Raw genomic sequence first — 21,478 nt, 5'->3', positions numbered from 1 at the left:
TTTGAGCTTCATTGTAAAACCTGGTCTACACTTAACAGGACACGATCGGGCCATGATAGCTGCGCAATTTCCACTACAAACGGAAAATAATTTCTAAACCTCACTGCAATTGTGATGTCTCTAATCAGACCATCCAACATACTGTCACCAAGCGTCAAAGAAGAAAGTACAGTGGCAATATCAGTGAGTTTGCTTGTGCGTTTCCAGAGACAATTAGCTACATAAGCAATCTAGACATGAAGATATAGTTTGCTTTCCAAAATCATGAACATATGTATCGTATCTTTAAAAAAAAAAAAAAATAATAAATAAATAAATAAATAAATAAATAAATAAATAAATAAATAAATAAATAAATCATCAATCAATCGATCAATCAATCAATCAATCAATCAATCAATCAATCAATCAATCAATCAATCAATCAATCAATCAATAAACAAACTTAAATTCATCCATCAGACTTGCCATCCTTTAGTTCTGTTTTACTTAATGTAAAGTAATTTTTCATTCCATCTGCTGTAGTTGGTTAGTTGATAATGTAACTTCGTACTTTTGGCATTTTTGGTCATGTAAACCTTCATCTATTTACGTTAAATTAAAACGGGACTAGACCACTGTAACAATGATGGGAACCATCGAATTAGGATTTTAATATGTATTTCTTTTGTGTCAAGGCACAAATGACTATGTATATAACCTGGTTTGGCACACTGCATGTGTGATTTGTTTTTAAAAGGTATGTTATTCTAAATTTTATTTCTTTTCCATAATCATGTTATGTAAGTTTTGCTTTGTCCTTTTTGAGTTTTGAATAATGTTATTTAGAATAAAAATATTGAACTCTTACAAAAATGAGTTTTTCTGAATGATTTGGTCACAAAAAACCTACGTTCCACTGACAGGGCTCCTTCTGCTATCCACACCCTGGCGTTAGTTGTTGTGTATTTTACCTGGGTTATTTTTATTTTATAATATCGTTTTAACGATTCTAAATTTAAATGTTTTATGCTGTTAACCCTCAACGAGGTCACAATGTTAACCGAACATATACATGCTTCCGCTATTGGCCATTTTGATACACAGAGAGAATATTCCTACTTCAAAAGACTGTCATGAGAAACCTGGTCAAGTCTACGTAATAATGGCCGATGATCTAGATGCAAGAACCCTTTAAATAACACGAAGTCTGCATGCTAATAATATCACCACAACCAGTGATAGCTAAACATGTATATCAACAGTGCTGAACCATTTTGTCAACATCATTTTAAGAGTTAAGTAAGCCATCAACAAACCTGGAGGGCTACAACACCAACAAAGGCATTTATAGGACTGTTGAAGATCTCGGGATTCTTCTCGGTGATTATTTTGAAGATATCCACTCCAAGAGGTTTCAGTACAAGATCACACTCTTTGATTGCTGAAGCAAATACAGGGATTGACAGGAGAGGTGATCCCATCCCTGGCCACTGACTGCCAAGACCAGAGAACACAAACCATATAGGCGGGTGCATCTCATTTGAAATCTGTGAAGTTAAAGTATTAACTTTAATAGAATGTAGACAGCATAGTCAAGTCTGCAAAGTAGAGGGACTTGAACAAGTTCAGTAAATAATATGTATGAAAGAAGAATTGTCAATGTAAATGCAATTTCAAGAGACACATACAACTATCTGAAGGGAAGATCGGAAATTAAATACTTTGGCAAAATCGTTCAAGCGGGATAAGGGGGTGAATTAAAGAACTGAAAAATAACCAATAATATATTTTTCATCAAGATATAACAAAATATAGTATTAAGTAAGCACATGACAGGTATTTCATGAAATTAGAATTCACATAGCAGGAATTACATACAATATTCGGACTCAAAGTAATATTCTATAAATGCCAGATATTTATCGATTTGGCCTTCAAATGAAATAATTGATAGGCATACCAAAATTAACAAATAAAATAGAGTTAGTCGCGATTACTTCAATAATATATTAACCTGCTTGTTACTTCTCGTAAAGAAGATTGTTGTAGGATGAGTGAAGATCTTTGGGAATCAGATTGGTTAAAGTAAGCAAACCTTCGTACTTTCCTGCAGAGATTTTTGTCAGTGTTGGACACAGGACTGAAGGTATCTCACAGATCCTGAAACAAATCGCTGTTTCCTTATTGAAAGAAGCTGGAACTCGGATGTATGAATGCATGTCAAAGTCAGAAATGAATAGAGCCGTTAGATAAATATTTCCTAGGCAAAGGGATGAGTGCTGAAATGGCTGTGTAGTTATTGAAAAAGATGAATTATTGCATACAGCTTTATTTTTCTTGCCAAGTGAACTCTTTCAATGAAATCACTTTGGACATGCAACGGAGCTTTCAAGTAATGTTCCAAAGTAGGACACACACTGTCAACTTCCATAACTGTATGCCCTTTCCCTAAGTAAAAGTGCTCGATTGTTAAGTTTCTTCTATTTACCATTGTGCTGAGAGCTGATGTTAGCACCTTGTTTCTATTTTGGTCCCCACAACCTTCTGATATTAAGGTTACTTGAGAAGGGGCAAACTTTCAATGTAATCAACAATGCATGTAGTAAAACAACTTGCTGAAACGCCTCCGATGGCTTCATGCAAAATGTAAAGGTTGAGACACTTGTTGGTTAAATTGTGTACTTCTTTTGTGGTATGGTGCACTTTCTTCCAGTTTTGAAGCAATAATAACAGTCTAAACATTCATTATTAGTACATGGTGAGTATCAGAGATATTCTCCTTTGTAACTGCCTTTGCATTTAACGCTTCATCCTTCATATTCAAGTGTGCAGTGTATTTATCAAGGTCAACGTTTCCTGATTATACATATGACATGAATTACATTGATCTTTTCGAGGCATGTGTACCTCAATTTTTCTTTCCAGGTTGTACCACAAACAAAGGTCTAGACCCCTGAGACAACCCCCGCCCCATTTTTTCACACCAATCACGGTACATGCCGTGTATATTTTGAAATGATAGAAATCCACTTTCAATGTACCTCATTGTGGTGGATGATCTGCAATCGTGGCTGGGAACTTTTGGGATTAGTACCAATCATTCCAAGAAATATTTTATTTTCAGAATCATTGAATTGTCTGCTTCTCGAGGTTGTATCATTAGAAGCGGTAGAGATATTAGCTTGGCTGTCTGGATCACCATGCTTATCATCATCAGCGTCATCTCTGTCATTGCTTTCTCTCTTGTCAGTGATTGACAGAAGGAAACAAACTTGTTTAATGCCCAGTGTGTTTAGGAACATTAGTCTACAGACTCGTGCCTACTGTTCATCTCCTGTTGGCAAATAACAGTCTTCAAAATGGTAATCCTTCTTCTTACGTTACAGGCTGACTATAAATCAGATCTTCAGATTGTTGGCATCCTATTTTGCAATGTATTAAGAATCAGGGTTGCATAAATCTGAACAACAAACATCTTTTCCTTAAAATATTACTGATAATTTACAAGTGCATCTTCTCCCACTGGTGCTTCAAATATACTGGTAGCAAAAGCTCGTAGCATATTCAGGGAGAATTATCACCCTGGCCATCAGGTTGAAAGCTGTTCAATATTTGCAAGGGAGATAATATTGTTTCCATGGTCTGCGGCAAGATACTGCACTCCAAACCAAACCAAAACCCATGGCACTACAGCCCTTGAAGGGCCTTGGCCTACCAAGCGACTGTCGCTCAGCCCGAAGGCCTGCAGATTACGAGGTGTCGTGTGGTCGGCACGATGAATCCTCTTGTCCCTTATTCTTGGCTTTCTAGACTGGGGCTACTGTCTCACCATCAGATAGCTGCTCAATTCTAATCACATAGGCTGAATGGACCTTGAACCAGCCCTCAGGTCCAGGTAAAAATCCCTGACCTGACTGGGAATCAAACCCGGGGCCTCAGGGTAAGAGGCAGGCACGCTACCCCTACACTATGGGGCCGGCTTTAAGATACTGCACTCACTTTACAATATTTACCTGTAAATATTTAAATGTTTACCTGCGAACATTCAGGTTCTCAACACAACACTTCACATTTTATTTATCATCTTAACTACTACAGAGAAAATTTACCGTTCTATTAACAGGGCTACCCATACTCAGACACGTTTTGTCATATTCCAACAATGAACTACACAGCGCGACATGTTTACCATTTCCTACTGACGTGTCCTTAGAATACCAGTCATGTGACATTTCTTGCACATAGCAGGTATTAACTTACAACTTCCATGGGAACTTCCCTATGGGAATCAACATCTATATCATCTGATGGCCAAGCAGGCATCAATTTTTGATAATGAGATGAAATGTCTCATAGTGCATTGGCACTGCCGGTGGCTACAATTAGCCTACGCAGTGGCCTCCACGGTATGCACAAGCCAGCGTCTTGGTAGGTGTGCTAGGTACCAACTGATGAGCCCAGTCTAGCACACGAGGGCAAAACGCTGGCAACCAGGAATGAGTTAGCTGGAAAATTTATAATGTCCAATAACGGACCATTTATATTGGTATTACAACTTCCATGCATTGGCACATGGCAGGTATGGTTTTACTAGAAAATGCAAGGAAATGAAAACTGACTGCACAAAATAGATATTACAAGTCGATCCACAGAGGTATCATCTACGAGAGTGCATATTTAATTGAAAAGAGCTATTTTAGCACATAGTAGGTATTGCATTTACACTGACGAAATACTAACTTACTGTAATTTTTAATTGTTGTCTATGCAGTACACATGATGAGATTTCTCTATATTTTAAATTTGCCAGCTTAACAATAACAGGACATTCTTTGGGCATGAACAGTTTCACATTATGTATTAAGTATAATTTTTACAGTTTAACATTCAAAAATGGGGATGGGAAATAAAACCCAATATTCTTGAGATAATTGAAAATCATTCAAAAATGCATGTGGATGTTTTTACACTGGGGAGTGCTTACTGGAGTTCTACCCCTTACTTGCTACCTTAATGACACTCACGCCAATTTTTGGAGTATTTTCCTCTGGTGACAGGATTATGTATCCACGAAATCGGTGACCTGGAACATTCTTTGAATGTACGCAATGAAGAAGATGCACAAATTCAGCATCAACAGGACATGATTGAGCCTGGAAAAACAAAACAAAAAAACATTATTTTAATCCTTAAATGACAAATTACTATTTCTTTCAAATATATTTTTCATTCCAAAAGTAATGTATAATAATAAGAAAAATATTTTTAAAAATATTTAACAATTCAGATTCAAAATATTGGTGAGTTATGAAAGTTTTGCATGCATGCTACAGTATGTGGTTAACTAAAGAGGCTACCATCATACTTCACTCATGTTCATGAATGCCTGAGATAAAAATAATTTTATTTTAGTGCTTATTTTCCCTTCACTGTTTGGTTCTAGCAGTGTACACTTGCTTCATAAATGTGATGAGGTGTGCCAGACCAATACCCTCAAAACTGAGCAAACTGTCATAACTAGAGATGACATTTTTAATGCATGTCGGGGAATTTTAATAGACACTGCCCTTGGTAAAGATGGAGTTAGGTTATTAAAGACCTCAATGCACACCAAACCATTGCTTTCATTGCAGCTTGCATGATTCATTGAGGATATGTACCATCGTATTTCAGTCATGGCAGAACAATATTAATTTATAAAGATGGAAGTCCAGCCAAAGGTGGCATATTCCCTATCAGTTGTTTACCTAGCTTTTTCTTAAACATTTTAAAAGAACTTGGAAATTTATCGAGCATTTCCCTTTCCATAATAATTTATTCCAATGCCTTACTCCTTATCCTATAAATGAATATTTGCCCCCATTTGTCCTCTTGAATTTCAACTTTATCTTCATAATTACAATCTTTTTTTTTTCAAGTTACGAATCTTAGTATGATTCATCTTAAGCAGCTAACAAGGCCAGTCACCTCTCTTCAACCTAAGGGCCTTCAACACGCATCACACTGCGATCTTTTACATCTAAGGTTTAGTTGAACTCCCTATATGTTGAATCTACGTAAAATAACTCATGAATATAGCCAACTACATGGAAAGCGGAACAACACTTCTTTACTTTGAAGCTTTTCAAGTGCCTTTAACACTGTTTGCAAGTACTTGATGTTCAACAACTCTGCTGTGATTTCTATGTACCTAACACTCATTTCCATCAAACTTGAAGATTTTAATTGCAAGCTTTTAATTAATCCACGCTCCACTAATATTAATAGTTTGTAAAAACTAATTATAATGTTAGAACTTCTATGACTTGGATTACTCTACATATATTCAACTTGTACCATTAGACGTTACACTAGTATTTTATTCCATGTATAGTATATGATATTATGACAAGTTCATTTATTGAATCTCAGTTATATTTTAAGCATTGCTTACTCCACAAATTAGATTTTTATGTACGTTCTCCCTAGTACTATTGCAAGTAATTCGACCTTAATGAGGAACCTAGTTCAGGGCCCTGAACTAACTTTGATGATATGTGGCTGAAGATGCTTACTAAGTTAAGCGAAACATGTACCACTTTAACAACTATGTAACAATTGTATCCCAAATATAAGGATTGTAGAGTATTGGAATGGTGGTTTTTAATAAATCTGTTCGAAACTTTTTTATAATTTGTTTTACGTCACACCGACACAGATAGGTCTTATGGCAATGATGGGACAGGAAAGGGCCAGGAGTGGGAAGGAAGCGACCGTGGCCTTAATTAAGGTACAGCCCCAGCATTTGCCTGGTGTGAAAATGGGAAACCACGGAAAAGCATTTTCAGGGCTGCCGACAGTGGGGTTCGAACCTACTATCTCCCGAATACTGGACACTGGCCGCACTTAAGCGAGTGCAGCTATCGAGCTTGGTATTGCTACTTTTAAAAGGTCCACTCAAGCTTACTCGTCTACTTATGTCATTCCATGCCAACTCTCCACTAACAGCTCAAAACATACCACATAGTTCAGCATCTCTTCTTCATACTCCCAAGACTCCCCAGCCTAAGGTTTGGTACATTTTCTTAACACTACTCCTTGGTCCGTTATTCGACATTATAAATGTTCCAGCTAACTCATTCCTGGATGCCATTGTTTAGCTCCAGATATTAAGTTGGGCTCGTCAGTTGGTAAATAGCACACCTACCAAGATGCATGGCTAGTGCATACCATGGAGGCCACTGCGCAAGGTACTTAGAGCCACCAGCAGTGCCAATGCACTATCAGAGACTTGGTCTCATTTTCAAAAATTAATGCCTGCCTGCCTGCCTGGCCATAGATGATATAGGTGTTGATAAGGAACCTGAAATATTTGTCCTGAATGAGTAAGTTTATAATACCAATATATAATAATGAAAAATCATCTAACTAATTCAACAACTCACAATAATTTTAGAAAAACATTCTTTTACCTGCTTTAGTTATTATTTATATTCTGTTCCACACCTATTTTATTTTCTATTAACATCTTTGTTTCTCTCTTTTTTTCCAAATTGAACTGGATATTATAATATCACGTTTCAGATCATTATAACATTTAAATTTATACCTTATGTTACCTCAAGGACTACCTGAGCTGTTATCTTCAAGAAATCACACACTATGTAAATGTGATTCTCAATTGTTCTAATATTGTGCTTTTTAACTTTTTTCTTTTCACAATTGTTTTTTATGTCAACTGCTCTGCATCTTCAAACTTCAGGAATCTGACACACGAGATTTTATAAACCTTACTATATATTTCTATTGTCAATTATATTACACTGTATTATACAATTTCACGTCTAGCAATGTTTACAAACTTGATCCTAGAGCTAATTAACTTGTTCATCGAGTTTCATAAACATTTAAAAACACAGTGCCATTAGCACACTAGTTTTACCGCTCTCCAAGAACTTACGTCTGGCTTCTCTTATATGGCTGATCCTTGACCTCTTCAAGATTTTAAAAAATTTCAACACACAGTGCTACTGCTACAAGTGTTATAATACTTCATAAACTACGACTAGTGGAAAATTTATACATCACCTATTATTTTCCTGTGCATTGTTTTCTTATATTTTATGTGATCGGCTGATGATGACCCGGAACAGTGGTCGAAACCGGTATTGCTTATAATCAACTAGTAATGTAACATTACATTTCTAATTCTATATGTATTGAAAATGTTGAACCATTATATAACTTCTTTCAATTTAATTATGACGACATTTTACCTCGTGTATCCGCAGGTACAATGAAAACTATATCTACCATTTCTAAAGATGAGAGGAAAATGTTAAAAGGTGTAAAAAACATGAGAGAACAAATATGAAAACCTTTTCCACTAGGAATTATAAAATAATAACAGTGCACTGAAAGGTGTGAAAAACACCAATCAACAATATGAAAACATTTGCACGGGGGCCCATGAAAATATCAAGTATTATTGTGGATTTCTAAAGCAAATAGTAATAGAAACATTTTATTTTGGACCAGTGGATTATTAAACACTATTTACTGGTCACAATCTTAGACAATGAATTGGAGGTTACACTCAACCATGTGCAACTGCAACTTTGGCTGCCATTTTGAATGTGATAAATTTTGATTCGACCAATTCGAATTATTGAGTCAAAACTCGAAGGTGCAAGTTTCGACATTCATGCTACCAAATACAGTAGAGACAATATGCGACAGTCTGCGAGATATCGAGGGACAGCGATTAGAGCTCTGTCTAGCAGAGTGACCTGGAGTTACTGATTCTGTCATAAAAGCACGTGCACTTGTTTGTGAAGTTTTGGGCGTTATTTATGCATTTGCATTAAGTTCACATAAGTAAATAGTAGTGTGTGTCATTCCTTTATAATTTCCTTTGTATCTCCTCTCAATATGAGTGGAAAGATATGTGCTGCATTTGGCTGCAATAACTGTGAAGTGCAGAAGGATTCGCAGTCTTTCTTCTGCTTCCCTCGTGACAAGAAAATCTAAGTAAATATTGTGTTTGCAAATATATTCTTCCAATAACAAAGAGATTTTAATAATACTTCCTAAACTTCTGACCTGCACGACCCATATTTTAACTGGCTTAAAATATAATAAGCTTATTTTATTGTATAGTGCAACAGTTAACCTTCAATACCGATGTGTTGTTGTAGGTGTGATCTCTGGGTTTTGATTTAATTCAGGAAAATGCATATGTGTTATGTGTATGGCAGGTTGTGTTCCAAGTTACCCCATTTGGAATGCCGAAATGCGTTGTCAAGCACTGAAGAAAATATGGGTGATTTAAGAAAATCAATTAGTTGATTGAAAATGTACATATTTTTGTTGAAACAATATGATGATGATGATGCAAATTTACTTTACCCTAATGTTGTATGTGTTGGGTATTCAGCTCGAAGGCTGGTCTGTTCCTCCACAGCTCCACCAAAGGCTATCATAGACAGCCTAGGCGTCACTGAAGAGGCATAGGAGGAAAATGAGAGTGAGGTAGTTTCCCATTGCTTTCCTCACTGAGCCAGAAGTTGCTATTGCATATCAGTCCACCAAGCCCACTGGGCATGCACTAATCGACCCTATGGGCGATATTTTCACACCAATCATAACAGGGACTGGCTGCATAAGGAATGGTATTACTACAGTATCATCGCTCATACCTCAGTCACTGTCATATTGTCAAAGCCAAGGATGAAACTAAGACAGGTCAATGAAAGTAACAAATTGCTCTAGCCCATACCAGAAGATATAAAGCACTACATCTTGCCAGCAAGGGACATTTTCAATGTTTTTAAGGCTAAATTTATAGATTTTCTTTCTGTTAGTAGGCTTCAAGTTAAGAGGAAATATGTCCAGCTCTTAAATGTTATTTCTCTGAATCATGTGTGTAAGGAGTGTGCCGATATTTATATTGACAAGTGTCTTAATGTGATGATACAATGTTTTCTAAATGATAAAAAAGACAAATCTAGCCATAAAAATTCAAGCAGGAATGCTAAAGTTAAAAAATTAATGCATAAATGAAAGAGCAAGCCCTTTCACAGCAGTCCATTTCACATCTTGATTATATGTCTAATTCGAGTCTTTTAAATAATAACCTTTTAAATAATTCTTCATTCATTTATCCAGAATTGCTTTAGCAACTTTGAAGTTAATATCTTAACACATTCACGCCCATCATCTGAGCGGCTATTTAAAGGGCTGGCCCAGCTATTTCAGCTGTTAGTGGCAGAGCAAACAACAACGAATTCTTTTCACAATAAGTTCTAAACTGAACAAGATATGGAAACAAGATTTTCCACATACTTTAATGAAGTCCTCTACTATCTCTGTAGGGTGTGGTAGGTAATGTCACACTTTCCTGGGTGAATGGAAACACAACACATTCCAAAAAATAGCGTGTTTCACTAATAATTTTATTTTTGAAGCACACTTTGCACCTTCTTCAGGGGAACTTGTCTATATTTGATGGTGGAAACATTAAGAGAATATGCTCTTTTCTCTTCCCATCTAACCTAAATGATGGATCCTTGGCTGGTGCCCTTTTTGGCGGCAAAATTGCAGGACATTGACTTGGAACTGATGACGTAGATGGAGCTGAGATTTCGGAGAGAGGTGACTGTACTTGTATGTCTGGTTCACTTTTTACCCCGTTTGAGAATTGCCTAGTGTTCCTTTAGATCTTTTGGTACACCCCTATTTGACATATTATTCCACATACGGCAGTGTTCTGTTCCCGTAATTGTTTCGCGAGTCCAACGCTATTTGTAATAATTGTCCATATAGACTGTATACCCCTGGCCAAGATAATTTTCAAGCAGCTGAAAAACTGTGCTTTGTAAATTCGCATCACTTGCATCATTTATATTGTCCCTACACGCCATGGTTATACTTCAGAACGTGATTATACACACGCTTGTGCAATCACAAACCAACTACGCAGCTAGTTGCGCGAGCGCTAGGCTACCTTCAGAAACAAAACAAAGAAAGTGCATTGGGAGGGAAAATCGCCATGGCCATGTGGTTTCTGGTGAGTAGAAGCATTCATAAGGGTATTACTTTCATCTCTCTCGCACATATTTGTGACCAAAATAGATCCCAGCTGCGTAGGAACAACTCCAGTTCAAGGTGTATTGAAAAGGTGGACCCTTTAAGTTTTCCTGTTTTCCTATCTTCTATCCGGGCTAACTCGGATACGGTCCACAGCACGGCCACGCGCTGTAGGCAATAACTCGGATACGGGCGTGAATGTGTTAGTAACACTTTCTTTCTAGACCTAATTTATTTATCCATTTCCATATATGCATCTCCATTAATATTTGAATTTAGGGCGAATTTCCAGGTCACACCATTAGGAGCGCCACTAGTGAATTGTCTCCCATTTTAACAAGGCTAAATCTGGAAATGTCACGTATTGTTTCTACTGTATTTGATGCTACTTCTGCACGCTTAAAGATGTGGGTGCCAGTTCACTTTCAGATACATTTGAATTTTGTTTTCATCAGTAAGAAATTTCACAACTTTCTCCTAATTCATAAGTAGGCTGTCACAAGACAAATATACAACACGCTAGTTAACTTCAGACGGTTATGTTCCTAATCCAGATATAGGCTGTCAGACGAAAAATATTCGCTACCCTTCACCCTACCACTCAGTACAAAATAAGTTTCTAATTTCTGAATGTAATGTGAAATACAAGCACAAACAGGCTCACTGTGTTATTCAGCAATCTTGCTGATAACCGGCAAGCAACACTGAACGTTCCTGAGCCTAGCATCTTCCTCCCCGAAGGTGCAACTTATCCTGTGAAGTTCAAGAATTCATCCAGTTATCACACAACTGTAGCGAGGGCTCTTTCTTATGTGAGTTGGAAATCAGCTTCCCTTCACACAGGATGACAAATAACATTTTCAGGGATAGGAAAAATGTGATCGTACTAAGCAGTAATAGCAAAAATTTGTGACACAATAAGTGAGGTATTCTTTATGGTAAGTACATTTAAAACGATGAGAATCAGGACTTTGAATTCACAATGTGCTAAGTGGGAAAACATATTAATGAGGGATGCACAAACGAGATTTCAATATGTTACACCTGAAAAAGAAACAACTTAATTAAAATAGAATGACATATTTCATTCTTGAAAGAACACCTTCAGATTCTATTAAATCATACTCAGATATATAGAAATAAATGTATATGTTCATTTCTGCTTAAATACTCAGGAAATTGAAATCTGGATCTTAATGATGTCCACCTTGCCTCAACTGGAGAAAGACAAGGGAAGGGGGCATTGTGATAAATTGGTAGCCAAAGCCTTGAAATTAATGACAGTTTCAAACACCTAGAATACAAGGATGGACATGGAGATTTAGCAAAGAGGGTGAAACACGACAATGCATTTTACCAGAGTGTATGAAACCTTGTCTAGAATAATGAAGTACCAATGAAGTGTAAAGAGATAATCTACAGAAGGTACTATACACCCATATTGATTTTTGGGCTGAGGCCTGGACAATAACAAGTATGGAGGAGAGTAGAATTCAAGCCAGCAAAATGAATTACCTAAGAAATATGATAGGAAAGACAAGGAAAGACAGATTGAGAAATGAAAATGTGAGAAAGGAGCTCCGAATGGTAAACCCAAATGACAGAACTGATAGGAGTAAACTAAGATGATTTGGACATGTAAAGAGGATGGATGAGAAAAGAATGCCAGACAGATGTTGGGGATTAACTTTGAGGGAAAGACAGCAAGATGAAAACCTAGAACAATGTGGATTTATTCAATAAAGAGGATTGTAAGAAGAAGGAACCTGGACTGGGACAAAAAGATGTAAGAGGAATGGTGGAAGGAAAAAGAAAGGTAGAGAAGTGCCATAAATGCAATGACCTGGCAGGAACTGGATAAGTGGAAAAGAGGAGGAGGATGAAGTAGCTGTCAATAATTCATCTGTACCTCCATGGTAGAATGTGATTACTATATAATGGCACAAACCTGTGCAAAGTCACGATTTGGAGGGGGAAAGGAGAAGGAAGTTAGCGAGGGGGTAGCTACTGCTGTGCTACTGGGAGTGAAATGAAGCCATGCCACACTAATGTAGACACCAGGTGACCTGCTGACAGCAGGAGTAGCAGCACGGACAAGGGATGTGAACACTTCCGTGGCAACTAGCTTAGTAAATGTTCCTCCCCTCTCACTCATGTTGTAGCACACAAAACTAATTTAGTGCACAACTAAGGTTTTGTGCCATCAGATAGTAATTGTGCTTTATAAACATTAAGAATATTCAGTCTCTATGTGTCGGATAGCCTGGAGAGCTGCAACACAATTGCATTCCAGAGATTGTACTTTGCCCCACTAATTCAACAGATCGCCACTTCTCCTGTGATTGTTCTTCGCTCTATTCAAAGTTGTCCAAGTTCTTTGAGGAAGTTCAAATCCACGGGACTACTACCGTATTTCTTGAAATCCAAGACAACCTTGAATGCAAGACGACCCCCATTTTTTGCTTCAAAAATTTTAATCAAGCTAAAAAAAGTGCTTTGTAAAATCATGTGAATACCTTTCTTGTACAGAACGCATTTTTAGACTATCTTTGTCTTCATGCCAACGTCGAACATAGGCTTTAGTTATGCCATATTTTTTTGCGGCTGCAAAATCATTCCCTATTTCCTTGGGTTTAATAACAATTAACTTAAAACTGGCATCATATTCTCAGAGAGAACCTGTTGAAAATTTGCTGGTAATACCTATTCCACGCATCTCTACAATACGACAATCCATCAGGAAAATATTCTTGCTGTCTATAAAACTGATACATTTACTCAGCAACAGGTACAACCGCCTGCTGCTACATGCATGTCTTGCTTGCTGGGTTCGGCCAACTTCAGTGGCTAGCGATGTATAGGCCTAATCACGGATGTTGAAGGTCAACGGACGAGTTTACTGCACCATGGAAGATAGGAAAACTTAAAGGGTCCACCTTTTCAATACAAAAAATGTTATAGTTTATTTATAACATGTATTTGCACTTGGAACTAGTTTCGACGCTGTTTGGCGTCATCATCAGCCAAAATGTGGGAAATAGGCCAGCATGTAGGCATTTATATTACACAAGGCGTTACATTAAACAATACACATCTTACAAGGAGATAAAAACAGGGACGAATATAGAAACAAATGAATCGTTGAGAAAGCAAAAGTTATACATATTAAAAATAACCTTAACCACACATCTTGCAGTGCGAAAGTAATCTTCTTGAATGATTCCTGAATATAAAACACACGCGCACACATTTCTGAAGAGCCAGCAGGCAGGACAAAGTAAAGTGAAACCTTAAGAGTTCTTCTGAGAAGAGTTAATCATTTTTTCTATGTTCCGACTAACTAATGAAGTCTCCCTTGAGTTCCTGATAAACATACACAACAGGAAATTCTCCTTCACTCTCAACAATAGCTATAAAGACCAACGGTAAATTTCATTTTAAATATTGTGCAGAGATGTGAAAGCATGATCTTGTACATGATATAACTCCTTCATTAAACCAATTTTTTACACAAGGTGTTACATTAAACAATACACATCTTACGAGGAGATAAAAACAGGGACGAATGTAGAAACAAATGCATCGTTGAGAAAGCAAAAGTTATACATATTAAAAATAAGCTTAACCACACAACTTGCAGTGCGAAAATATTTGCCTTGAATGATTCCTGAATACAAAAAGCACGCGCACACATTTCTAAAGAGCCAGCAGGCAGGAAAGAAATAAGGTGAAACCTTAAGAGTTCTTCTGAGAAGAGTTCATCCTTCTTTCTATGTTCCGAATAACTAATGAAGTCTCCCTTGAGTTCCTGATAAACATACACAACAGGGAATTCTCCTTAACTCTCAACAATAGCTATAAAAGACCAACGGTAAATTGTATTTTAAATACTGTGCAGAGATGTGAAAGCATGATCTTGAACATAATATAACTTCTTCATTTAACCACCTTTGAAAGTCTCTCTCTATATTACATAGCTTCATTAACACACCATTCTGTAGAAGCACAAAATAATCTTGTAATCTTCACAGGTCCGGTATTCAGCTCGACAAGAATATAAAATTGGTATTAAGGAATACGTTTTTGAGCGTTTGGAGGTTGACTGTGCCAGTATTTGTGGTGTATTGTTGCAGCGTTACGTGTAGGGTGGGGGCAGGTTTCTATGATGTTTATTGCGGGACATGAGGCGGTAAAGCTATGGCGCGAGATGAAGAGGAACAGAGTGTGTTGGATAGTTTAGGTCTGGGGAGCGGCCATTGTTGGATTAGGAGGGGAAGTATGGAGGGTGATGTGGTGAAAGTGTGTGGCGTGACAAAGTATTATGCATAATCTGAAAGACAGATCTGTTTTTCGGGATATTCATGTTTTTGAAAAATTCAATGAGAAAGTCGAATAGGATCTTAGGTTTCTCTGAGATATCATTTAATTTTAGGTTGAGATTGAAATATTGGTCTAAATGAATATAGAGGTTTTCAGTGACGTCTAGGAAAGAACCTTTGTTTAGAATATCTAATACCTCAAGATCTTGATTTATTTCAATAAAGTTGTGCTTAAATTCTTTTATATGTAGGCCGACCACGGAAAAACGGTTGTGTTTTATGGCATTGACATGTTCTGCATATCTGATTTTAAAGCTGCGTCCTGTTTGCCCTAGGTAAGAACTTTTGCAGTCTTGGCAAGAAAACCTATATACACCTGATTTAGAAAAAGGACTACTTTTATTTATTGATGAAGAGTTGTGTAGGATCTCTGTGCTTCTATTGTTAGTACGAAAGGCTATTTTAACGTTGTGTTTTTTAAGAACGTTAGTGACGTTTTAAATTTCTTTATTGAAGGTAAATGAGGAAAACGTGGCAGTGCTAGTATTGTCTTTTATTAGGGTGGTTTTTGGGCGGTGTCTGAATTTATTGATTATTCTTTCAATAAAGGATTCATTATATCCGTTGAATTTTGCTATAGAGCGAATGGTGTTCAATTCTTTATTTAAGTTTTTTCTCGACATCAGAATTTTGAATGCTCGGTCTACTAAGCTATTATATGTAGCCGCTTTGTGTGTTTGGGGGTGTAGTGAGTCATTTCTTATAGTAGTGGCCGTTTGAGTGGGCTTTCTATAGATACTATATGTGAACGAAAAAAAAAAAAAAAAAAAAAAAGGAAAAAAAAAGGGTTAAATGAAGGAGTTATATCATGTTCAAGTTCATGCTTTCACGTCTCTGCACAATATTTAAAATGAAATTTACCGTTGGTCTTTATAGCTATTGTTGAGAGTGAAGGAGAATTTCCTGTTGTGTATGTTTATCAGGAACTCAAGGCAGACTTCATTAGTTAGTCGGAACATAGAAAAAATGATGAACTCTTCTCAGAAGAACTCTTACGGTTTCACTTTACTTTGTCCTGCCTGCTGGCTCTTCAGAAATGTGTGCGCGTGTGTTTTATATTCAGGAATCATTCAAGAAGATTACTTTCGCACTGCAAGATGTGTGGTTAAGGTATTTTTAATATGTATAACTTTTGCTTTCTCAACGATTCATTTGTTTCTATATTCGTCCCTGTTTTTATCTCCTTGTAAGATGTGTATTGTTTAATGTAACGCCTTGTGTAATATAAATGCCTACATGCTGGCCTATTTCCCACATTTTGGCTGATGATGACGCCAAACAGTGTCGAAACTAGTTCCAAGTGCAAATACATGTTATAAATAAACTATAACATTTTTTGTATTGAAAAGGTGGACCCTTTAAGTTTTCCTATCTTCCATTCTCAGTTCAATACGGACAAAAATGAAATTCTTATGTTTAAATTTACTGCACCATGGTATGACCATTACATTCCGCCCTTGCGTTTTTCATGCACATACCTCACAATTTCATCTTCGACTTCTTTAAAGCATCCTTGTTGCAGGCCACTGAATGAATTTTTGTACAGCACGCATTTTTTAAGCTACAGTAGAGTCTCAATTATCTGACTTAAACGGGACCTGGAGTACGTCGGATCACCGAAAATGTCGGATAATACAGAATAACTTTGAAAATGAACTAAAGCAAACAGGAAGGCTATACTGTATTACGTACTATGTTTTACGGGACTCTATTTATTGACTTATTAATTCAATTGTACAGTAGATGCAGTACTCTTTTCTTACTACGCCTGTAGCCAGGTGCAGACATCTTGGCTTGGGCTGCAAGAGTTTTGATGTCTTGAAATTCAGCCCAGTCTCATCACAATTAAAAATCTGATCACTGGTTAATCCTTCAGCAAGAATTATTTCTTGAAATTGTCTTTTAAATTTCACAACCTCATCGGATTTAGCTGACAGTTTTTCTCCACAGATATTAAACTGCCCAATGCCATACCGTTTTTTCCACCGATCAAGCCACCCAGCACTAGCAGTAAAATTAGGGTCCCTTTATTAAACCCCTTCTGGATATACACCGCCATTTCTTGCAGAATGGGGCCAGATATTGACAAGCCCTTTTCCTGGATTTTAGTGAACCAAAGAAATAGTGCTTCACTTACTTTTTTGTACTCACATTTTCCATTGTTTTTTTTTTTCTTTCTAATTTTCAGTGCATCACTTGTTGCCCTGGTAGAGCACCACTTTTCAATTTATTCCCTCGTATGTTTCCAGTCTCCCACTGTAACACGTCCAACACCATAATCTGAAGCGATTTTTTGGAGAGTTTCCCCTTTGTCCAGTCTTTTTAACCCACTCTACTTATCTTCCACAGAAACAATCACTTTCTTACGTTTACTCGCCATACTCACAGAGGATATGAAAACTATAACATCCGCACCCAACCAATACTACACTGAACAATCGTACCGCATGACTGCCAGTGCTTGTCCACAGTCGCACCCTCCACACCCCGTGTCCCAGAAATGCATCCACCTAAAGTTCAAATTAAGCCTACCAGTGTCGGATAACACGGAGTGTCGGATAAGCAAAGGTCGGTTGAGCGAGACACTCCTGTATCTCTGTCTTCACACTAACGCCGAATTATGACTTTAGTTAGGCCTGTGCCGTATTTTCTTGCGGCTGCATAATTATTCTTTTTCCACGTGTTTAATAACAATTAAATTACGATTGGTATCATAAAATCGATGAGAACCCGTTGAAAATTTGCCAGCAATACCTGTTCCACATATCTTTACAGTATGACGATCCATCACAAAAATATTCCTGATGTCTATAAAACTTAATTTTATTAAGCGTCAGGTACAGTAGATGTGTTATAACTCTGCCGGTAGGTAGCCGTGGCCTTTGTAAGAATTTGAAGGCTTGTATGTTTTGGTGCCTTTCTGCAGATTTGAGAAACTTTTTTTGTAGAGGCTAATAGAATGTCATTCTCTCTTCACTATTTACCGAGATCCAGTGACGTTACACAGAGGCACTGTACAACCAGTTGCCGTAACTAGTGACGTATGATAAACAAGCGGTCGTTGATTGTCAATGTGTGTGTGTGTGAAGTAGTGTGTGGTTACCGTGATAATTGTCAGTGGTGTTTATTACTGTTAGGTCGCTAATGCAAGATGAACTTTGATTTTTTACGAGATTCTGAGAAAAAAAACATTGTCTTGGATTTGAAGAAATACAGTATTTAGTAACCATGAAGTCGTGAAGAACAGAAGTTGCTCCTGCTTCCTATTCCATTGTCCCCTTCTCATGATGTGGATGTCAGTGGCAGCTTGTGGTCTCTCAGGTCGGGGGCACAGTACTTTTCCCCACAACTCTTTCTTTGCTGCTGACCAGTACCACCATACTCATACAGGTCTTCTGCGACATTGCGACCATGGAGATCTGGCTGGCTCATGCTCATATAGGGATTTGTGAGGACATCTGTACTGCTACGGACTCTGCCCAGGTGAAAGCCCATTGCCGCACCCTTCCTCCCCCCTGAAACTGTTCATCATCACGTTTCCCCCCTTACATCTCAACCCCTCTCATTATCACTTATACTGGGACAGAAGCTTGAGAGTCCGTGCCTTATCCTCAATCTGAAAACATTTACCAGTGAACTGCGCGTTGAAAATCAGCTACCTAAGTTTGATATTGCTGAACAGTCTCCCTTATTGAAGAGAGTTTACAGTTTTACAATGAAATGTAAATTTCTTAACATTATTTGAGTCTAACATTTGACTTCAAATGTTGAGAGAAAATAAAACGAACTTTTCGTTCTCTAGAGAGGACACCATCCGGGAGTCCTTAAGAGCCGACTGCTACTGGTTGAAGTTTTGTCTTTTCAATAGTTGGGCTGTTGCGATGTTTTCTTGATGTACCTCTGTTTCCTGTGACAGGTGAGATGTCTCTGTGTATTGGAAGATTGGCATTGTTCTGCCAGCGATGATTAGGATAGGATATGTGGTTGAGGACAGGGAGTCAGTGTGCGACAGCGGATATGACTTGAATTTCTGTCAAGCTTAATATATTTCTTTGACACTTACATAATCCAGAATGTGTCGGATAGCTTCTAACGTGCGGCCCGAAACTATCAGGAGACGAGGGATGTTGTCAGAAGGTCTTCCTCCATTCTTTTTTTCCTTAAGATTCTTCTTCAGCAGTATATGGGCGTTAGCACCTCCAAAACCAAAGGAACTCACAGCAACTAATTTACCATCCCAGGGCATTACTTCTGTAACAACCTGCAAGGAACAACAAGGTGGTATCAATAATGTGCAACTGCAGTACAATAGAAGGCTTAATAATATAGTCACCCATTTATCCTTTTAACAGGACATTAATTATCTCTATCCTAAAATACTGTCTCAAGATCAAACAGCAATACTAATTTTATCTGACACTAAAATATGCTTGCCATGAGTGATTTATATGTATTCGTAATAAATTTTGAATCATAGCTTCTAAGCAAAATTTCAAATGCTGTGACATCTGTACAGAAGGTTCCTGATGACTGATATTGAAAATTTTATAATGGTTTTCACAATCTGATCTTGTAGTTGTTTTTCCAATTTTTAGATTTCCCTCCACTTTACAAATCCTTTGGGAGTCGTTCCTCTGGCTCCAAATATTAGACCTTAATATATTTTGAAATCCAATCGATAAAACCCGGCCCTGCGGTGTAGGGCTAGCGTGCCTGCCTCTTACTCGGAGGCCCCAGCAAGGTAAAACAACGAAAAATTTATATTTATTAATCTATAAGAAATTGGTCCCCCTGTGGGTGGGGGCGGTAGAATAACACCCACGGTATCCCCTGCCTGTCCTAAGAGGTGACTAAAAGGGGCCCCACGGGCTCTGAACTTTGGAGCGTGGGTTGGCGACCACGGGGCCCTTAGCTGAGTCCTAGTATTACTTCCACTTATTTGTGCCAGGCTCCTCATTTTCACCTATCCTATCCGACCTCTCTTGGTCAACTCTTGTTCTTTTCCGACCCCTATGCTATTAGGTTTGCGAGGGCTGGGGAGTCTTTCATTTTCACGCATTTCATGGCCCTTGTCTTCCTATGGCCGATATCTTCATTTTTCGAAATGTCGGATCCCTTCCATTTTTTTCCACTCTACAAATTCATCATTCATCAAACCATATTTCATAAATCATCCTTCCAGATCACATCTAGAATGGTAAACCCTGAATACGGTCAGAAACATTGATCATTGATCAGATAATCAGCCAAATATGATTAGTCTTCTCACGAATAAATCCACCGGTTTGGACATACAAAATCAGCAGGTCCAAACAAAGACACCAATCAGATACGGTGGGGTGTCACGTAGAAGATCAAGGCGAGTCGGAGCGCCTGGAAGCCCAACAGATGACATGCAGACACATCAGATTAAGAAAAAACTAAAATTCAATAAACCAGGACCATTTTCATTTTTTGCAACATTAAATATCAATTCAATTATGAAACTTGGCAAGTTAAAACATTTAACAGATGTATTGGACCAGCATAAGATAGTAATAACAGCTCTTCAAGAATTGCACAATACAGATCAGGACCCATTAGAATCAGGAGGATCGTCTTTACAAAGGTCCTCCAGGGAAAAGAGTGATGAAGAATGTTCCTCAATTTGGAGTAGGATTCTTGGTCCATAACATCATATTAGCTTCAACTGAAGCTTTTTCTTTGACCTCCCAAAGAATGGCACTCTTAACAGTTAAAGTAGAGAATAAAACATACACAATGATAAATGTCCATGCCCCAACGAATGACAAAAATAACAAAGAAAAGGAAGAAACAGAAAAATTTTGGGAAGAATTGGACCAGTTGATATCAGGTATCTCTGATACACATATTAAAATTTTACTTGGTGACTTCAATGCTAAAATAGGAAAGAAAAAAAAACGATTTCGTACAGTAGTGGGTAAATGGCCAGCGCATAAATTTACAAATAAAAATGGTCAAAGATTAATTGATCTTTGTATAGATCATGGATTAATTTTGGAATCTACAAGGTTTAAAAGAAGACCACA

General features: G+C 37.5%; 1 protein-coding gene across 2 annotated transcripts in view; it reads right to left on the bottom strand.

Annotated features, from left to right (window-relative positions):
* LOC136883437 (fatty acid synthase) overlaps positions 1-21,478 on the bottom strand; it is an 844,467-nt gene that overhangs the window by 551,243 nt on the left and 271,746 nt on the right. For both annotated transcript variants that reach the window (XM_068229660.1, XM_068229661.1), the window contains 3 exons: positions 19,492-19,689; positions 5,007-5,135; positions 1,299-1,529 (listed from right to left, as the gene is read on the bottom strand). In XM_068229660.1, coding sequence (XP_068085761.1) covers positions 1,299-1,529; positions 5,007-5,135; positions 19,492-19,689 — 558 coding nt within the window. The remainder of the gene's footprint in view (positions 1-1,298; positions 1,530-5,006; positions 5,136-19,491; positions 19,690-21,478) is intronic.

Source organism: Anabrus simplex, chromosome 11 (assembly GCF_040414725.1).
Source record: "Anabrus simplex isolate iqAnaSimp1 chromosome 11, ASM4041472v1, whole genome shotgun sequence".
NCBI classification, from domain to species: domain Eukaryota; kingdom Metazoa; phylum Arthropoda; class Insecta; order Orthoptera; family Tettigoniidae; genus Anabrus; species Anabrus simplex.
Note: the sequence above shows the minus strand (reverse complement) of the source record. Positions and strands in the feature narration are given on the sequence as shown.